This window comes from Orycteropus afer, unplaced genomic scaffold, assembly GCF_000298275.1.
Source record: "Orycteropus afer afer isolate SDZICR_OR568_19922 unplaced genomic scaffold, OryAfe1.0 scaffold00021, whole genome shotgun sequence".
In the NCBI taxonomy this organism is placed as follows: domain Eukaryota; kingdom Metazoa; phylum Chordata; class Mammalia; order Tubulidentata; family Orycteropodidae; genus Orycteropus; species Orycteropus afer.
Genome location: NW_006921608.1, coordinates 8,390,437 through 8,408,954, shown reverse-complemented (window position 1 = coordinate 8,408,954; position 18,518 = coordinate 8,390,437). Strand labels below are relative to the sequence as shown.

The following is an 18,518-nucleotide window of genomic DNA, read 5'->3' as shown; positions in this document are numbered from 1 at the left end:
CATATAGAACTTTATTATATAGAACAATCATATAGAATCAACTCCTATGGTTGATTGTTCTAAGGAGTGCACCTACCTGGTGTAAATATTGACCACATATGCCTGTCTTTTGTTTTTCTGGAAGCCACAGAGTGAATTCAATTATAGGACCAAAGGGTGACTATAATTCAATTATAGGTCCATGGTCCAGGGATTTCACGGTCTGTATCAGACCAGTAAACCTGGTCTTTTTTATGATTTTGAGTTTTGTTCCACATTTTTATCCCTCTCTAGCCAAGCTCTCTATTTTAATCCATTTTTGAGTGGTTAGCATTGGTAGCCAGGCACCATCTAGTTCTTCAGGTCTCAGGGACAGGTAAGCTGGGGTTTGCATGGTCCACTAGTCCCTTGGACTAAATATATCTATGAGTCTTCAGTTTCCTTCATTCTTCTATGCTCAGGACAAGGAGAGATCAGCTGTTGTATCTTAGATGGCCACTTGTAAGCTTTAAAGACCCCAATCACTACTCACCAAAATAGGATGTAGAACATTATGTTTTGTGTAGTGCGTTATGTCAGTTGCGCTTGATGTCCCCCGCACCCATTGTCTCGAGCCTGTGGTTCCAATGACTCATTCCCCCAGGGTCACACTAAATAATTTGGTGGTGATAGATATGTTCCATTATTTTCATTGTCGTGTTGGTTTCATGGGTATATGCATCTGGCAATATTTTTCAAATTGTACCTTTTTAATATGTTTAGCTAATTATACTTTATAAAGCTGTTAAAAAAATTTTTGAAAAAATACCTCATGGCAAATAATAAGAAAGAAGCCATAGACTTGAAATAATTTAGTAGTATACTACACATTTTTTGTGTTAGATTTTATCATTACATTATTATCATTATATATTTGGAGACTGTAATTCCCTGCATTGTAGCCTATCATTTTAGCAAGATGTAAAGCAAAATATATTTGCTTTTAAAAAAAAAACTATTTTGAAAGTGAATATTATCTAAAGCAATCATATAGAACTTTCCTAATTTATTTTTATCCTAGTGTGAAATATGTATGTGTTATGCCACCACTCATCCGTCAGTTTGCTGTACTCTGGTGGCTTGTGTGTTGTTGTGAAGCTGGAAGCTATACCACAGGTATTTGAAATACCAGCAGGGTCTCCTATGTTGGGTTGTTTTCAGCGTATCTTCCAGTATAAGACCGACTAGGAAGAAGGATGTGACAGTCTACTTCTGAAAAAAGTGGGCCACTGAAAACTTTATGAAGAGCAGTGAGACATTGTCTGATAAAGTGCCAAAAGATGAGCCCCTCAGGTTGGAAGGCCCTCAGAATACAACTTAGGAACAGCTGCCCCTCGAATAGAGTCAACCTTAATAATATGGATGGTGGAAAGACTTCAAGACCTTCATTTAGAGGTTATTACATCTCAAAATGAGAAGAAACAGTTGCAAACATCCCTTAATAATCAGAACATGGAAAAATTGGAAGTTGTCAGAAATGAAATGGAACACACAAAGATTGATATCTAGGCATTACTAAGCTGAAATGGACTGGTATTGGCCAGTTTGAATCAGACAATCATAAGGTCTGCTATGCTGATGATGACAAATTGCAGAGGAATGGCATCACATTCATCATCAAAAAGGACATTGCAAGTTCTATCCTGAAGTTCAATGCTGTCAGAGATAGAATAATATCCATAGTCTTCCAAGGAACACCAGTTAATATGACTATTATTTAATTTTATGCCCCAACCAATAAAGCCAAAGATAAAGAAATTGAAGATTTTTACCAATTTCTGCATTCTGAAATTGAGCAAACATGCGATCAAGAAGCACTGATAATTAATTACTAGTGACTGGAATGCAAAAGTTAGAAACAAAGAAGGATCATCAGTAGCTGGAAAATATGGCCTTGGTGATAGAAATGATGCTGGAGATTACATGATAGAACTTTGCAAGGCCAATAACTTATTCATTGCAAATAACCTTTTTTTTTAAACAACATAACTGGTAACCATGCAAATGGACCTCACCAGATGGAATACATAGAAATCAAATCTACTATGTCCCTGGAAAGGAGGTATTAGAGATGCTTAATATCAGTCAAAACAAGGCCAGGGGCTTTCTGTGGAACAAACCATTGATTGCTCATATGCAAGTTCAAGTTGAAGCTGAAGAACATTAAAACAAGTCCACAAGAGTCAAAATATAACCTTGATTGTATCCCACCTAAAATTTGAGGCGATCTCAAGAATAGATTTGACACATTGAACACCAGTGGTCAAAGACCAGATTAGATATGGATTGACATCAAGGATATCATACATGAAGAAAACAAAAGGTCACTAAAAACACCAGGAAGAAAAATGACCCAAATGGATGTCAGAAGTGATTCAAACTTGCTGTTGAACATTATTTCCGTTGCTTAAGCAAATGGAAGAAATGAACTAAAAGAGCTGAGCAGAAGATTTCAAAGGGCAGCTCAAGAAGACAAAGTATTATAATGAAATGTACCAAAACTTGGAGTTAGAAAATAAAAGAGAAGAACACACTCAGCATTTCTCAAGCTGGAAGAACTGAAGAAAAATGTCAATTTCTTATTGCCTTGAGTTGAAATATTGACAAAATACTGAACAACGCAGGAAGCATCAAAAGTAAGTTGGAAGGAATACACAGAGTTATTTTATCTGTGATAGGTAAGGTTGTATGTCTCTCTCTCTCTCTCTCTCTCTCTCTCTCTCTCTCTCTCTCTATATATATATATATATATATGTAACTCACTGCCATTGAGTTGATTCTGACTCACAGCAACCCACATTGGGTTTCTGAGGTGGTAAATCTTTACAAAAGTAGATTTCCCCATCTTCTTTCCACAGAGCAGCTGATGGGATTGTACTGCCAACCTTCTGGTTAGCAGTCAAATAAATGCCTTAGGCACTATGCCACCAGAGCTCCCATATATGTGTTGTTTTGTGCCATGGAGTCAGTTCTGAATCATAGCATCCTTATGTACAACACAATGAAACACAACAGGACAAACTGACAGACGAGTGGTGGTATATATATATATGTGTGTGTGTGTGTGTGTGTGTGCATATGTACACATATGTATACACATGTAAATATTTATATGTTTACATATACATATGTGTATATGTATATACACATATATATACGCGCGTGTGTGTGTGTGTGTGTATAAAACTGTCTCTGGTTTTGCTTCTCTGAGAATTAGCCTCAACCAAAACCAGACTTACTGCCATCAAGTCAATTCTGACTCATAGCAACCCCTTTTGGGTTTCCAAGGCTGTAAATCTTTATGGCAACAGACTGCCTCATCTTTCTTCCACAGAACAGTTGGTAGATTTCAATCACTGACCTTTTGGTTAGCAACCAAATGCCTTAACTGCTGCACCATCACAGCTCCAGAGAGCTCTAGTCATTACAAAAACAATCAGTGGACAATCAACCATTGCAGGAGGTCGAATATGATCAAGAACCAATAACACTGAAGGAAGAAGTCCATGCTGCACTGGAAGCATTGGTAAAAAACTGTATTTCAGTATAGACAGAATACCAGTTGATGTTTCAAGAAATAGATGCAACCCTGGAAGCGCTCACTTGTCTATGCCAAGAAATTTGGCCAACCAAATGGAAGAAATCCATATTTGTTTCCATTCCAAAGAAAGGTGATCAAATGGAATGCAGAAATTATCTGCATTCAACAGATTAATGCAACAGTGTCATTAATATCACATACAAGTAAAATTTTGCTGAAAATAATTCAAAAACAGTTGCAGCAATACACAGACAAGGAACTGCCAGAAATTCAAGCTTGATTTAGAAGGTGACATGGAACAAAGGATATCATTGCTGATGTCAGATGTATCTTGGCTGAAAGCAAAGAATACCAGAAAGATATTTATCTATGTTTTATTGCCTATGCAAAGACATTTGACTGTGTGGATTATAACAAATTGTGGATTACATTGCAAAGAATGGGAATTCCAGAACACTTAGTTATTCTCACAAGGAACCTGCTACAGACTAAGAGGCAGTCGTTCGAACAGAACAAGGGAATACTGCATGATTTAAAATCAGGAAAGGTGTGTGTCAGGGTTGTATCCTTTCACCATACTTATTCAATCTGTATACTGAGCAAGTAATTAAAGTAGCTGGACTATATGAAAAAGAATGTGACATCAGGATTAGAGGAAGACTCTGTAGCAACCTGCAATATGCAGGTGATGTAATCTTACTTGCTGAATGTGAAGAAGACTTGAACCACTTGCTGATGAAGGTCAAAGACTACATACTTCAGTATGGACTGTACTTCAACATTAAGAAAACAAAAATCCTCACAACTGGACCAGTAAGCAATACCATGATATATCAAGAAAAAACTGAAGTTGTCAGGGATTTCATTTTACTTGGATCCACAATCAGTGTCCATGGAAGCAGCAGTCAAAAACCAAATGCCATATTTCATTGGGAAAATCTTTTACAAAAGACCTCTGTAAGGTGTTAAATAGCAAAGATGTCACTTTGAAGACTAAAGTGCACCTGACCCAATATACCATCAATTGCCAGAAGAATGGAAAAAAAAAAAAAAAATCTGGAAGAAATACTAAAAAAAGATTCTCCTTAGAAGCAATGATGGTGAGACTTCATCTCACATGCTTTGTTATCTGGAGGGTCAAGTCCCTGGATAAGAACATCATGCTTGTAAAGTGACTGTCAGTGAAAAAGAGGATGATCCTCAATGAGCTGGATTGACACAGTGAATGTAACAACGGGCCATGTAACAATGGGCTCTAACAGCAGTAACTGAAAGGTCATAGAACCGGGCAGTGTTTGGTTCTGTTGAACGTAGTAGGGTACTGAGTTGGAACCGATTCAATGACACTCTGCGACAACATGTTATGGACATTTAAGGTTTAACCTTCTATTTTATTAAAGGTGTTGTAATGTCACAAAAGTTATACATAGTGCTATTTCAATATCTGTATGCACTTCATGTACCTTTTCATTGGACATATATGTGACAGGTTCACTGTTCCTGCCATACTATTTCCTACATATTATGACCTACAATAAATGATAAGAAAGATACTACTTTTTAGAAGAACTTTTTATTTCCTTATTCAATATCAGTAGTATGCAGGCACTTTTAAATCATTATTAGGTTCTAAAATCAATGTAACAGATGAAAATTGCATATGGTTTCAATTACCATTGAAAATTCCTTAAATCTCTCAAGGAGTATAAAAAATACTTTCCAATAAATTCAATGTAATCTATTATCTCCAAAATTCAAGGAGGTTCTTTGGCTTTGGAACAGATGAAATCGTTAGTTTGAGATTAGAGGCCATGTTACACAGAATTATGTACTATGAATTGTACTACCCAGCCACTAAGCAGGAGTCACCTACCCAATATGTCTGAGAGACATATTGGAACTGAGACAAACAATGGGCCTAATCACCTTGTGATAGATGGTGAGGATCACTTCTCTTCGGTTCAGCCAAATTTGTTTAGTTGTGTTTATGTACATTAAACAGGTATATGATGCAACATCATTGCAATTAAATTATGTTAAAAAATTTATGAGTAAAATGCCTGGAACAATCACTGATTTAAACAAGTTTGTAATTACCAGGTTTTACTCATTGCAGTGAATTTAATGCATATTTATCAGTTGATGTTATTATTAACAGAATATTTTTTAAATAAAATGTAAGCTCTTATGTTCATAGTCTGTGATAAAGGTGCCAGTACAGGAACTTAAGCATTTGTTTTTGTAAAAGATAATAGTGTGTCTTTTCTAATGTGAATTCAGATTAATTTGATTCATATAATTGGAAATAGTGAAAAGTTGGGGAATTTATAGGAGCCCCTGGTGGTGCAGTGGTTAAGTGCTCAGCTGCTAACCCAAAGGTCAGCAGTCTGCTTTTGTAAAGAATACAACCTTGGAAACTCTATAGGTTAGTTCTACTCTGTCCTATAGTATTGCTATGACTAGATGACATTGGTTTTGGTTTTGGTTTTATATACTACTAAGAACTGGAAAACCTGGATGAAAAATATTCAAAGTGACAGCTTCTACATGCATGTTACTTTTGTACTCACTTCAAATATTGGCTAAAATTTTACTGGTGTATTTTTCCATAATATTTATCATTTTGTTTTACTGCAATTGTATTCTTGTGTTCATATACACAAGCTATTTGTTGAATAATTGTAAGTTGTGTGTGCTAAGGGCTGAATATATGAAGAGATCATTAATTATGAGCTCTTTGGAAACCCAACAACTACATGTAGTTTTCTGTGGATTGCCAGAAACCTTACAGTCAATTTATCTCATAATTTGAGTTCTTGCTTTCTTCTCATGTGGCTTTGAGTAGGTAGACACAACCTTTTGTTGATTTCTGCTAAAAGTGTTCTCATGATATATGTAAGTATTACAGATTTATTAAAGATTGGGGATGAGAGAGAAAGCAAGAGTGGCTTATTTGATAATAAAACGTTATTTTTTTTGGTAAGTAAACCTCCCCAGTATTAGTGAAATGGAGCTCCCTCACCACAGGGGAAGTTCTACTGAACCTTTAATCCCTGGTGTCATCAGCGTATTTTCCAGTCTTCCACCATCTTCTTGACGCTTTATCTTCCCTTGTCCCATCTTGCCTCTTCATCTCCTCTATCCCAGAGAATGTTACCTAGAGAGCTTAGTGTGGACTTCTTGGAGGAGATGATATCTGATGTGATTCTTTACCTGCAATGTAAATATCATCAATCCCATTTTGTAAATAAGTGAACTGAAGAGAAGCCAAGTTTACATGGTTTGTGAAGGGCAGCATAAGGATATCAAACTAGGCCTAAGTGAAAAATATACTCTTTCTTCACAATGCTAAGTATATTAATGTTGAAAATCTGTTTAATCATTATACTTTTCCTTGCTAATAAGCCTTGAGGGAGCTCTGGTGGCGTAGTGCCTAAGGCATTTGACTGCTAACCAGAAGGGTGGCGGTTCAAACCCACCAGCTGCTCCTTGGAAGGAAGGTTGGGCAATCTACTACCGTAGAGATTCTGCCTCGGAAACCCAAAGAGGGATCACTATGAGTCGGGAAACCCAAAGAGGGATTGCTATGAGTCGGATCCAGCTCGATGGCAGTGAGTTTGGTTTTGTTTGATTTGCTTATAAGCCTTGAAGACATGCTTTAAGTCATAGACTTTATTTATATGTGTAGATAAAAGTTGTAAATGAATTTTGATTAATAGGTAGGTAATAATTTTTTCTTTTTTTTTTTAAATCAGTTTTATGATTTATATATGATTTACATGCAATATAATGCCTCATTTAAATGCATACACATATACACCATATGACCACCACAAACAATAGAATGTGTTCATCTTCAAAAAAGTTCCTTTAGCCCCTTCCTATTCAACTTCCACCCCTGGCTGAGTCCTAGGAATTACTGATATACTACCTACCAGTGTAGATTAATTGACTTTTTTTTTTTAGAGTTTTATATAAAACTAAACGGAATTATACAGTATGTATTCATTTGTATCTGTCATCTTTTACTTAGCATAATAATTTTGAGAGTCATCCTTGTTCATATGTATATCAGCAGTTTATTCCTTTTTATTGCTAAGTAGTATTCGTTTATGCAAATAAATAGTTATTTGTTCATCCAGTCTCTGAGTAATAGACAACCTGGACTATTTTCAGTTTTTGGTTAACATGAGTAAAGTTGCTCTGAACATGGTTGTACAAATCTTTTCGTGAATGTGTACTCTGACCTTGTATGTAAATACCATCTGATGGATTTCCTTCTCTTTCTTGATCAGTGTAGCTTGATATTTGTCGATTTTATAGGTCTTTTTAAAGAAAAAGCTTTCAGTTTCATTTCTTTTTTCTGTGGTTTTACTGTTCCTATTATTTTAATTTCTGCTTTTTTATCTTTCCTACTTCCTTCTTCTATTTACTTTGGTATAAATTTACCCTGTTTTTCTGTATTTTTAAGCTTTGATTATTGATATTTGTGTAAAATCATCACTTAAAGCAATAAACATCTTTCTAAGGAAGAATGTTAGGAAGAACTTTGGGAGATTTTGCAATCCAGAAACTAGAAATAATACTCTAAAAATAAACTGGCATAGGTATAAATTAATCAGTGGAATCAAGAAAAGAGCCCCAAAGAAGACTGTTTTATATAAGGATCTGAGATAATATGTCACGTCAAAGGAGAGGAGAAGGGGAACAGACTATTTAATAAATGATCTGGAAAAAAAAATGTCATGTGTAAGGAAAAAAATAGATGAAATTGAATATCTTATATCACATATAAAAAAATTAAAATAAACCAACTCTCTATATAAACTAAAGACTTAAATATTATCTGAGTGAGGTTTAGTTAAGGAGGCTGAATTACTGTAAGTGATGTGGAATAAGGGATCTGTTACTAAAATTAAACTTTACATGATTGTGGGAGATACAGGGCATAAAGTTTTGTAAGAGAATGGTCACTTACCAGAGACCACAAAAGGAGCTAGTGTAAGTCTGTGGATGGTTGTAGACTTTGCACTTAGTTGTTGTTCTTAAAGTAACTGTAGATGAAGTCCAGACTGGGAAAGAAAAATGCATGCAAAATAGGGAAATCAAAAGCACTAGAATATGCTAGGATGAACTGGAACTTGTGGGAACAAATGAACTGAGTGTTTCTCTCACCACCTCTCATCTTGGTTGTGCAGCTGACCTACAGAAGCTGGTGTTCTTTGTTATGTAACTGCAGGTGTGTTTGGGAGAAGCTGTGGGAGGAGAGTTTATTACACATTAGTCATCTGCAGCTTTGCTTGGGAGGGGCTGTAGGACAGGCTTCATCTGGAGCTGGAGGAACATCTAAAATCATAGATTTGATTTCTTAAAATAGACTTAGTGTTTGGAAAAGCTGCAACAATTGAAAGGAGAATCAGAACACCTCAGTCACAGCTTCAGGCTCTTAGAAATTTGAACCATGCAGATGATCAACTTGACCTAATAGAGCATTCTCCCAACAAACATAATATATATCCTTTCATCTACAAATGAAACATTTGGAAACTTTTGCTATTAATATTTGAATTAAGTAGTACTGTGTAAATTCTTAAGTGTATATAGTGAAATCCCTACCCCTTTTCCTCAAGCATTTCAAATGAACCACTGTTGCCAGTTTCTATATTTTTGTAGATACATTCTATGCACACATAAACAAATAGCTGCAGATAATTTTTCTTTATTTTCTAGCATAAATAACATTTTCATTATTTTGTATACTCAGATTTTTATTTTCAACTTCTATTCTTTTAATAGTTTGTAATGATATTTTAACATGCACAGTTGACTAAATCTAACATTAGTTAACATCTCTACCATTCTTCTAAACCATTTGAAATTATTAGAATCTGATTGCCCCCTTATTGCCTTCTAGGATGTTACTACCAGAATTTAACATTTACCTATAATTTTATTGTTACAGCTATTAATATTTTATATATCACTGTTTGCTTAAATTTACCTAAATTGTTACCACTTTCTTTGCTCATCTTTATTTCCATTTATGTCCTTCCTTCTGGAATAAATTTGTTTTTTTAGAGGTTTCTTCAGTGGAGATCTGAAAATGATAGGCTTAATTTTCTGAATATATATATTCTCATTCATCCTTCATGGGAAGTTTAGCTACGTGTAAAATCCTACAATGACTCCTATTCTCCCTCAGCCCTCTGACAATGTTATTCCAATATTTCTGGTTTCTAAATTTGCAGAAAAGTCTTCTATTTTCTTTAGATCTTCTTTAATTTCAAGTAAGGAGCCCTGGTGGCATACTTACTAAAGCACTTGGCTGCTAACCAAAAGGTGGGTGGTTAGAACTCACCAGCCTCTCCACAGAAGAAAGATTTACAGCCTTGGAAACCCTGTGGGGCAGATCTACTCTGTCCTATAGGGTCACTGAGTTGGAATCCACTTGATGGCACTAGTTTGTTTTTTGGCCAATTTCTACTGTCAATGTTTTGTCATTGTTGGCATAAATATTTCGCATATTTCTGTTAAAATTTCCCTAAGTTAACATTTATAATTGTAAATGATAACAATTTTGAAAGAAGTTTTCCAGTTGTTCATTGTTATTATATAAAAAATTTAATTCATTTTGTATATTCACTGTATGTCCTGCAGTCTTGCTAAATTCACTTGTTAATCTTAATACCTTATATAATTTCCTAGGGTTTTTACCAGTAATATGTCAGACAGTGTTTCACTGATACTCATAAGATTTTAAGTGGCCAATTATTTCAGAAATGAATGGCCCCGTCCAGCTTTCCAGTCTATCTTAGTCTGGAACCTCCACTGAAATCAACCTACCAAGGGTGACCCTGTTGGTATTTGAAATATGGTGTCATAGCTTCCACCATCACAGTAACATGCAACCCACCACAGTACAAGAAATTGACAGACAAGTGGTGGTTTTATTATTTACATAATCATATTACTCCTTATTTTCTAATCTGTCTGCCTTTCATTTTTTCCCTTTCTTGTTACACTGTCTAGGACATGTTGTACAATGCTGAACAGAAGGAGTTGGAATGGACATCCTTAACTTGTCCTTGGTCTTAGGGGCAAAACATTCAGTATTTTATAATTAAGTATGATGTAAGCTGTAGGTTTTTTTAGATGCCTTTTATCAGTTTGAGGACATTCCCTTCTATTAACTAGTTTACTGTGACATTTGATCATGAATGGGCTTGGAACTGTGTTAAATGATTTTTCTGCTCTTTTGAAATAATTTTAAACTTGCATGCATATAATGAAATAATTTTAGTGTACATACAGTGAAACTAGGGAGAAAAAATTAATAAATTGAAGATTTCAAAATAATTTTCCCTCAATCACTGATAAAATAAATATAAATAAAAATTTAGTGAGAATACAGAAGAATCAAACAGGATAATTAACAAGCTTAATTAAAAGAGCTCTGTACCTAAGAATGAATTCACATTCTTGTCATATCCATGAAGCATTTATAAGAATATTTCTTTTGTGTGGAACCCATTTTTTTGACTTTTTACAAAAAAATATTGTCTCATACAGTATTTATCTTTTTGTGATTGACTAATTTTATTTAGCATAATATGCTGTGTTGTTGTTGTTGTTGTTGTTATGTGCCATCGAGTCGGCCCCAACTCATAGAGACCCCTCCTTGGATTTCCGAAGCAGTATCACTACGGAAGTAGATTGCCCAACCTTCCTTCCAAGGAGTGGCTGGTGGGTTTGAACCGCCAGCCTTCTGGTTAGCAGTCAAGTGCTTTAGCCATTATGCTACCAGAGCTCCTTAATATGCTCTAGTTCATCCAAATTATGAGACGTTTCCCAGATTCGTCATTGTTTTTTAACGTTCTATAGTAAATAGTTGGGAAGCTCTGGTGGCGTAGTGCCTAAGGCATTTGACTGCTAACCAGAAGGCTGACGGTTCAAACCCACTGGCCATAAACCCACCAGCCACTACTCAGAAGGAAGATTGTGCAATCTACTTCTGTAGTGATACCACCTTGGAAATCCAAGGAGGGGTTGCTATGAGTTGGATCGAGTATTCAATTGTGTGTATATACCATAGTTTGTTAATCCATTCCTCTGTTGATAGGCATTTAGGTTGTTTCCATCTTTATGTTATTGTGACTAATGCTGCGATGACTACGGGTGTGCATTTATGTGTTTATGTCACCACTTTTATTACTCTACGATACATACCTAGTAATGGGGTTGCTGGATCATATGATATTTCTATTTCTAGCTTTTTAATAAAGTGCTGTACCTTTTCCTATAGTGGTTGCACCATTTTAGACTCCTACCAGCAGTGTATGAGGGCTCTAGTTTCTCCACACAATAGCCAGCATCTATTGTTTTCTCTGTTTTGAACTTTGCTGTTAATGCTGGGGTGAGATATCTCATTATTGTTTTGATTTGCATCTCTCTAATGGCTAATGGGGATCTCTGGTGGCATAGTGCCTAAGGCATTTGACTGCTAACCAGAAGGCTGACGGTTCAAACCCACCAGCTACTCTTTGGAAGGAAGACTGGGCAATCTACTTCTGTAGGGATACTGTCTCAGAAACCCAAGGAGGGATCACTATGAAGTGGATCTGACTTGATGGCAGTGGAGGTTTTTTTTAATGACTAATGTAGCATAGTGCCTAAGGCTCTTTACTGCTAACCAGAAGGCTGGAGTTTCAAACCCACAAGCTACTCCTCGGAAGGAAGATAGGGCAATCTACTGCTGTAGTGATACTGCCTCGGAAACCTAAGGAGGGGTCACTATGAGTCAGGTCCAACTTGACGGCACATAACAACAACAACAATCATAAGCATTCCTTTGTTAGCAACTTGAATGTCTTCGGTGAAGTGTCTGTTCGTGTCCTCTGCCCATTTTTTATTTGGATGATTTGTCTTTTTTTGTTAAAGTGTTGATGCTTTCTGTAAGTTTTAGAGATTAGCCCTTTCCAAAATATTGTTTCCAAGAGTATATTCCCAGTATTTTTACTCTTTGGAAGAAATTTCTTGATGTGCAATGTCTAATTTTTAGGAAGTCCCAGTCACCTGTTTTTATTTTCTGGTGTCTGTGTGGTTTTGGCTATGTTCAGTAGTGTTTTATGCCATGAATTAGTGCCCCTAAATATTTCCCTGTTATTCCTTTGATGATTTTTATGGTTTTAGGTCTTACAGTCAGGTCATTGATCCAACTTGAGTTCATTTTTGCATATGGTGTGAGATATGGGTTCTGTTTCATTTTTCCGCAAATGGATACCCAGGTTTGCCAGCACTATATTTTTAAAAGAGACTAGCTTTTATCTACTTCATGAGTTTTGGCCTTTTGTCAAAGATCAGCTGTCCATAGGTGGATGGATTTACTTCTGGGCTCTGAGTTCTGTTCCATTGATTTTTGCGTCTGTTGTTGTACCTGTACCAGGGTGTTGTAACTGCTGTGCCTGTGTAGTTCATTCTGATATGGGAGATAATGCTCTTCCATTGCTTATGTTTTGAAATTTACCTAGACTCAAGAGTCTTTATTCAAAATTATCTAAAATTGACTTGACTTTTGCTATTTTCCAATAGATTTTTATCCATCATTTTCAATTATATATAATATTTAGTATTTAATTATATTTTAAGTTTCAAACCATTTATAAACTTCATCTTATACATTTCAAGAATAATTCTTATTTAAATAGTTAATTCATTTCCCACTTCTGCACATCATGAAATTTGTATGCAAATAAGTGTCGGTGACTTTCCTTCTAGATAATTTTTATTTATTTATTTATTTTTTAATTTTCAAGTGTTTCTTTCAGAATCCGTTCATGTTTTTCAGGTTGGTGAAGATTTTTTTGTTTCTTATATAATCAGCTATTTTAATTATTGTTATTATTTGATTCACAGGGTCAAAGAGAATAAGCGATAGTGAAGTCTCTGACTATGACTGTGATGATGGAATTGGTGTAGTATCAGGTAAGAATTTTCCCTGTTAAATTATTAAGAAGGAAGTGTCATCACTATTATTTACCAAAAAATAGTGTGCAGGAAATAACTTGTTTTCTGTCTCCCAAAAACAACTTTATGGCAACATTAGGGCAATTTTAACAAACCCCTGAAAAATTCCCTTTTACCAATTATTATACTGACCATTCATATTGAAAAAATGCCAGAGAAGTAAATATTATAAATTTTCTATTTGCTAAACTACCAAATAATAAGGATTTTTATTATAAATTTGAGGAATTTATTGAATAGTTGAAACTATTTTGTTACACTAACATTGTTTAAAAAAAAAAAAAGAAATCTTTTTAATACCACTAACATAACTAAAGGGAGCTCTGGTAGCATAATGCCTAAGACTTGACTGCTAACCAGAAGGCTGGCGGTTCAAACCCACTAGCCACTCCTCGGAAGGAAGATGGGACAGTCTACTTCCGTAGTGATACTACCTTGGAAACCCAAGGAGTGGTCGCTATGAATCAAGCCAGACTCGGCAGCACATAGCAACAACAACAACAACATAACTAAATATGTTAACTTTTTGAATAGAGATTCTAAATTTTTTATTGTTATGTTAAGTATCATAATTTCCTATATAGCTAAATTTTAAAACTACAGTAATATATTTTAAAATATTGCCTCATTTCATGGTTAGAGATTTACCCAATGATTTAATATTTCAGGTAAGTAGCTTCTTTTTCTATAATTCCTGAAAAAATATTTCTATATATGTGGATATGTATATGTATTACCCTTAGTAATATAAGAAGTTTTGATTGTGGTCTTCTTAAAGATTAATTAACTGGAAAATGTCATAGTTATCACTAATTTTATCCTTAACAAAATGTGGTCTATTGTATGTAAAATATGCTACAGTTGCTTTGATGAGGAATAACATTTTTGTTGATAATGTTTATTACGGAATGTGTGACTGTCATTCTATAAGTGCACAACTTTTTAAAAACCTAATGACTTTTTCTGCTTTTATTTTTTTCATGAAGGCTGAACAATATATTTATGAAAAACATTTTCACTGTTTTATGGTTTGTAAATTAAATAAATTAAACCTCAATAAAGCAATCTTTGAAAATATTTGCCATGGTCTCTTGCTCTAAGATAATTACAATCTTTTTCTATTGTATTCAATTCTTTTGTTAATTGACTATTCTACTTCTCTCTTTTTTTAAATTATCTAGCTTCATATGGTTTTTTCATCTAAAATATTTCCCTTCAAGCCATTAAATCCCTTTATCTTCATGTCAAATTTAGTGTATCTCAATTCTTTTATTTTCTGTTCTGAGAATGGAAAAACTGATTTAATTTTTTAAATTCTGTCAAAGGAAGTATATATTTTGTAAAAGCTTTATAGGCTCTCTCATTATTTAAGTTAATGCTCTTTGGAATGATTTTTTTGCTATTACAGAATAGTATTTAGAAAACCTACATACTTCAAACATAGAAATTATTATTCTTTCTTCTCCTGCTTTTTTTTTCTGCCTGTGCAGAGACTTATTCTGTTGAGGAGAAAAGACCGCTGTGCAATATGCTATCTTTTGCTATTTTTAAACCAATGTGTTTTTGAAGGGTAGCTCTTCCATGGTATAGTGTACATTAATAGTACTTTAATTACTCCTTGGGTTCTGTCACTATTGTTGTTGTTGTTGTTATGTGCCGTCGAGTCCGACCCGACTCATAGGGACCCCTCCTTGGGTTTCCGTGGCAGTATCACTACGGAAGTAGATTGCCCCATCTGCCTTTCGAGGAGTGGCTGGTGGATTTGAACCACCAGCCTTCTGGTTAGCAGTCAAGTGCCTTAGGCACTAGGCTGTCACTATTAGAACTGTTTAAGTCATCTCCACATAATCACCAATAGGGTTATATTATTGTAACTTCTGGAATATTAACTTTTCGTAAACTCATCACTTAAATAAATGATGTAGCAATTACATTTACATGAGTATCATGATAACTAAGATAAACATTTTGTTAAATATTTTTCTTATATATGCACTGTACCCCTTGCATGAATAAAGGATAAAAATGCTATATTAACATTTTAAACACTTACAAGCTACTACACCAGCAAGTCTGTTTATACTTCATAGTCCGGGAACAAATACTGTTTCCATCCATAGACCTAATGTCTGTCAAATTCAGATTATGAATTACAGCCATTCATAACTCTTTTTAACCTGAACTTTCAACCTTTTTTCAAGAAGGAACTGTTTTTTGCTGCTGTATTAAGTTTACCTTTTATTCAAAAATTCATTCAATTTTTCTGAGTTTGCAGGGCAGATGTCATAAAAATTATCTATGCCTGCAGTGATATTTTTCATGTTTTTTATTTTGCTTATTCTGATAAATTCAAGTCAATGGTAATTTTGACATTTGCATTGGTAGTAATTATTTTACACAATAAGTGGAAAGTTTGATTTTTATTGAGATTTAGGTTTGTCAGGTAAGCAACTCTGAACGTGGATATTGTGGCTACTGATACATTGAGCAATGGGAATGGTTAATGGTTTTTTGTGCATGCTGTGTGTGTGTGTATGTGTGTGTGTAGCCCTGGCGGCACACATGAAATGGTTATGTGCTTGACTATTAGCCAAAAGGTTGATGGTTCAACCCCACCCAGGACATTAGGCTTTTAAAACATCTTAAATGTTTTGCTAATTAGCTTTTAAAAGTCACCTTTAATATTCTGACTTGCTAAGTCAACAATCTATCTCCAGTATTAATTTTTCTCACTTCTCAATAGCACTTTGTTGTTGTTGTTGTTATTATGTGCCATCGAGTCAGACCTGACTCATAGCGACCCCTCCTTGGGTTTCCGAGGCAGTATCACTATGGAAGTAGATTGGCCAACCTTCCTTCTGAGGAGTGGCTGGCTGGTGGGTTTGAACCGCTAGCCTTCTGGTTAGCAGTCAAGTGAAATATTTATATTTTCTGAAACTATGTTTTCCTATATTTCTTTTTTTGGGGGAGGGGAGTAAAACTTTTTATAGTGATTTGGGTGAAAGTTTTGCAGAGCAAGTAAGTTTTCCATTCAACAATTAATCCACATTTTGTTTCGTGTCATTGATTGCAGTCCCCTCAATGTGACGTCACTCCTCCCACATCCTTCCCATGCTTCTCGTTTCCACTCCTCCTTCTCTCCTAACCCTTCCTGCCTTCTGAACTTTGTCCTTAGGCAAATGCTGCCCTTTTGATCTCTTATGATTGATTAGGAATGTCTATCTTCCTAGCATTATTGTTTACCTTAAAGACCTGTGTGTTGTTTGAAAATTTAAGTACAGAAGTAAGTTCAGTTCCAGGTCTGAAGGGTTACCAAGGGCCATAATCTCAGAGATTCACCAGTCTCTTATCTGACCAGTAAGCCTAGTCCTTTATATACTTTTGAGTTTTGTTCCACATTTTCCTCCCACTCTATAAAGGACCTTCTAATATGATCCCTTTCAGAGCAGTTGGTCATGGTTGGTGGGTACCACCTAGTTCTGGTCTCAGGGTCAGGAAGGCTGAAATTTGCATGGTCCATTAGACCTGTGGACTAATTATTCCCATGTGCCATTTGTTTTCTTCACTCTTCTTTGCTCTGTATGAGAAGAAACCTATATTAACCCTTTGAAAGGGCAATCATAAGCTTTTAAAACCTCAGTCACTACTCACCAAAGTAGGATGTAAAATATTGTCTCTGTGGACTATATTTTCCAATTGTCCTTGATATCCCTCCTCCCAGAGTATGGTCCTGAGTCCCTAGGCCCAGTGTCTCACTCCTTCAGAGTTTTTGGTTTTGTCTAAGAAGTTTTCATAAATTCTCTCCCTGTGTGCTCCGGTATGACATGGATTTCTTTCCACTGTATGTAAACACATATGTGGAAATGTTCTCTGTCAAACCAATGCATATTTGTGGGTATAGTCCCATTCTCCTCTCACACCAGTTCTGCTCCCATGTCTATCTATGTATCCACTCCTAGATTATTGATTATTTTTATTAATGTTATTGCAAGATTGCATATGAATTAGTATTTACCTCTGTTGCCTTTAACTCTAGTACTACTCCTACCAGCATCTTCCTTTCCTTTATCATTTTGTGCTCTGACCTCTTCCTTATTGAATATTTACTTCCCTTCACTCAGTTAATATGTATCTACCCTCTAGTTAGTGGTTTACCCTTCCTTCGCCTCCCATCCCTGACTCATTGCTGTTCTTTAACATCACGTACAATCCATTGTGTGTGTATTCAATAGTTCTTCTATCCATTCATCCATTGGTAGCCATTTAGGTTGTTGCCATCTTTATGCTGTTGTGAATGGTGCTGTGGTGAGCATGGGTGTGCATTTATCTGATTGTGTATTGGCTTTTATTTCTCTAGGATATATACTTAGTAGTTAGAATGATACTGCCTTGGAAACCCAAGGAGGGGTCGCTATGAGTCAGGTCCGACTCCACGGCACATAACAACAACAACATAGTATTCCTATTCCTTGGTTTTTATGAAAGCACCTTGTCAGCTGTACCATTTTAGTGTCCCACCAGCAATATATGAAGGTTGCAGTCTCTCCATACCCTTGGCAGAATTTTTTTGTTGTTGGTTTTTTTTTTTTTTTAATTTTGCTTTTAATGCTGGGAGGAACATATTTCATTGTTGTTTAGATTCACATCTCATCAATGGTTGTTCTGGTTACCTACTACCACTCTGACAGGAATATACCACAAATAAGATGGCCTTAACAAACAGGAGTTTATTCTTACAATTTGGAGGCTTTAAGTCCAAGTTCAAAGTGCCAGGTTCTAGTGGGTGGGTGAAAGCCCCTCAACCTTGGGGTCCAGCTCAACCTTCTGCTCCCAGCCCACTGGAACTAGAGGCATTTCTTCACTCAGACAGCTGCTGGCTGCTGAGGCTGAGAAGCCCCAAGGTTGACAAGTAAAAAGGCACAGTCCCGATGTTACC

General features: G+C 35.5%; 1 protein-coding gene across 1 annotated transcript in view; it reads left to right on the top strand.

The window, feature by feature from the left end:
* The window catches only part of RIMS2 (regulating synaptic membrane exocytosis 2), a 726,314-nt gene that overhangs the window by 454,198 nt on the left and 253,598 nt on the right, over nt 1-18,518 (top strand). Inside the window, exon 17 of the mRNA XM_042783638.1 lies at nt 13,472-13,540. Coding sequence (XP_042639572.1) covers nt 13,472-13,540 — 69 coding nt within the window. The remainder of the gene's footprint in view (nt 1-13,471; nt 13,541-18,518) is intronic.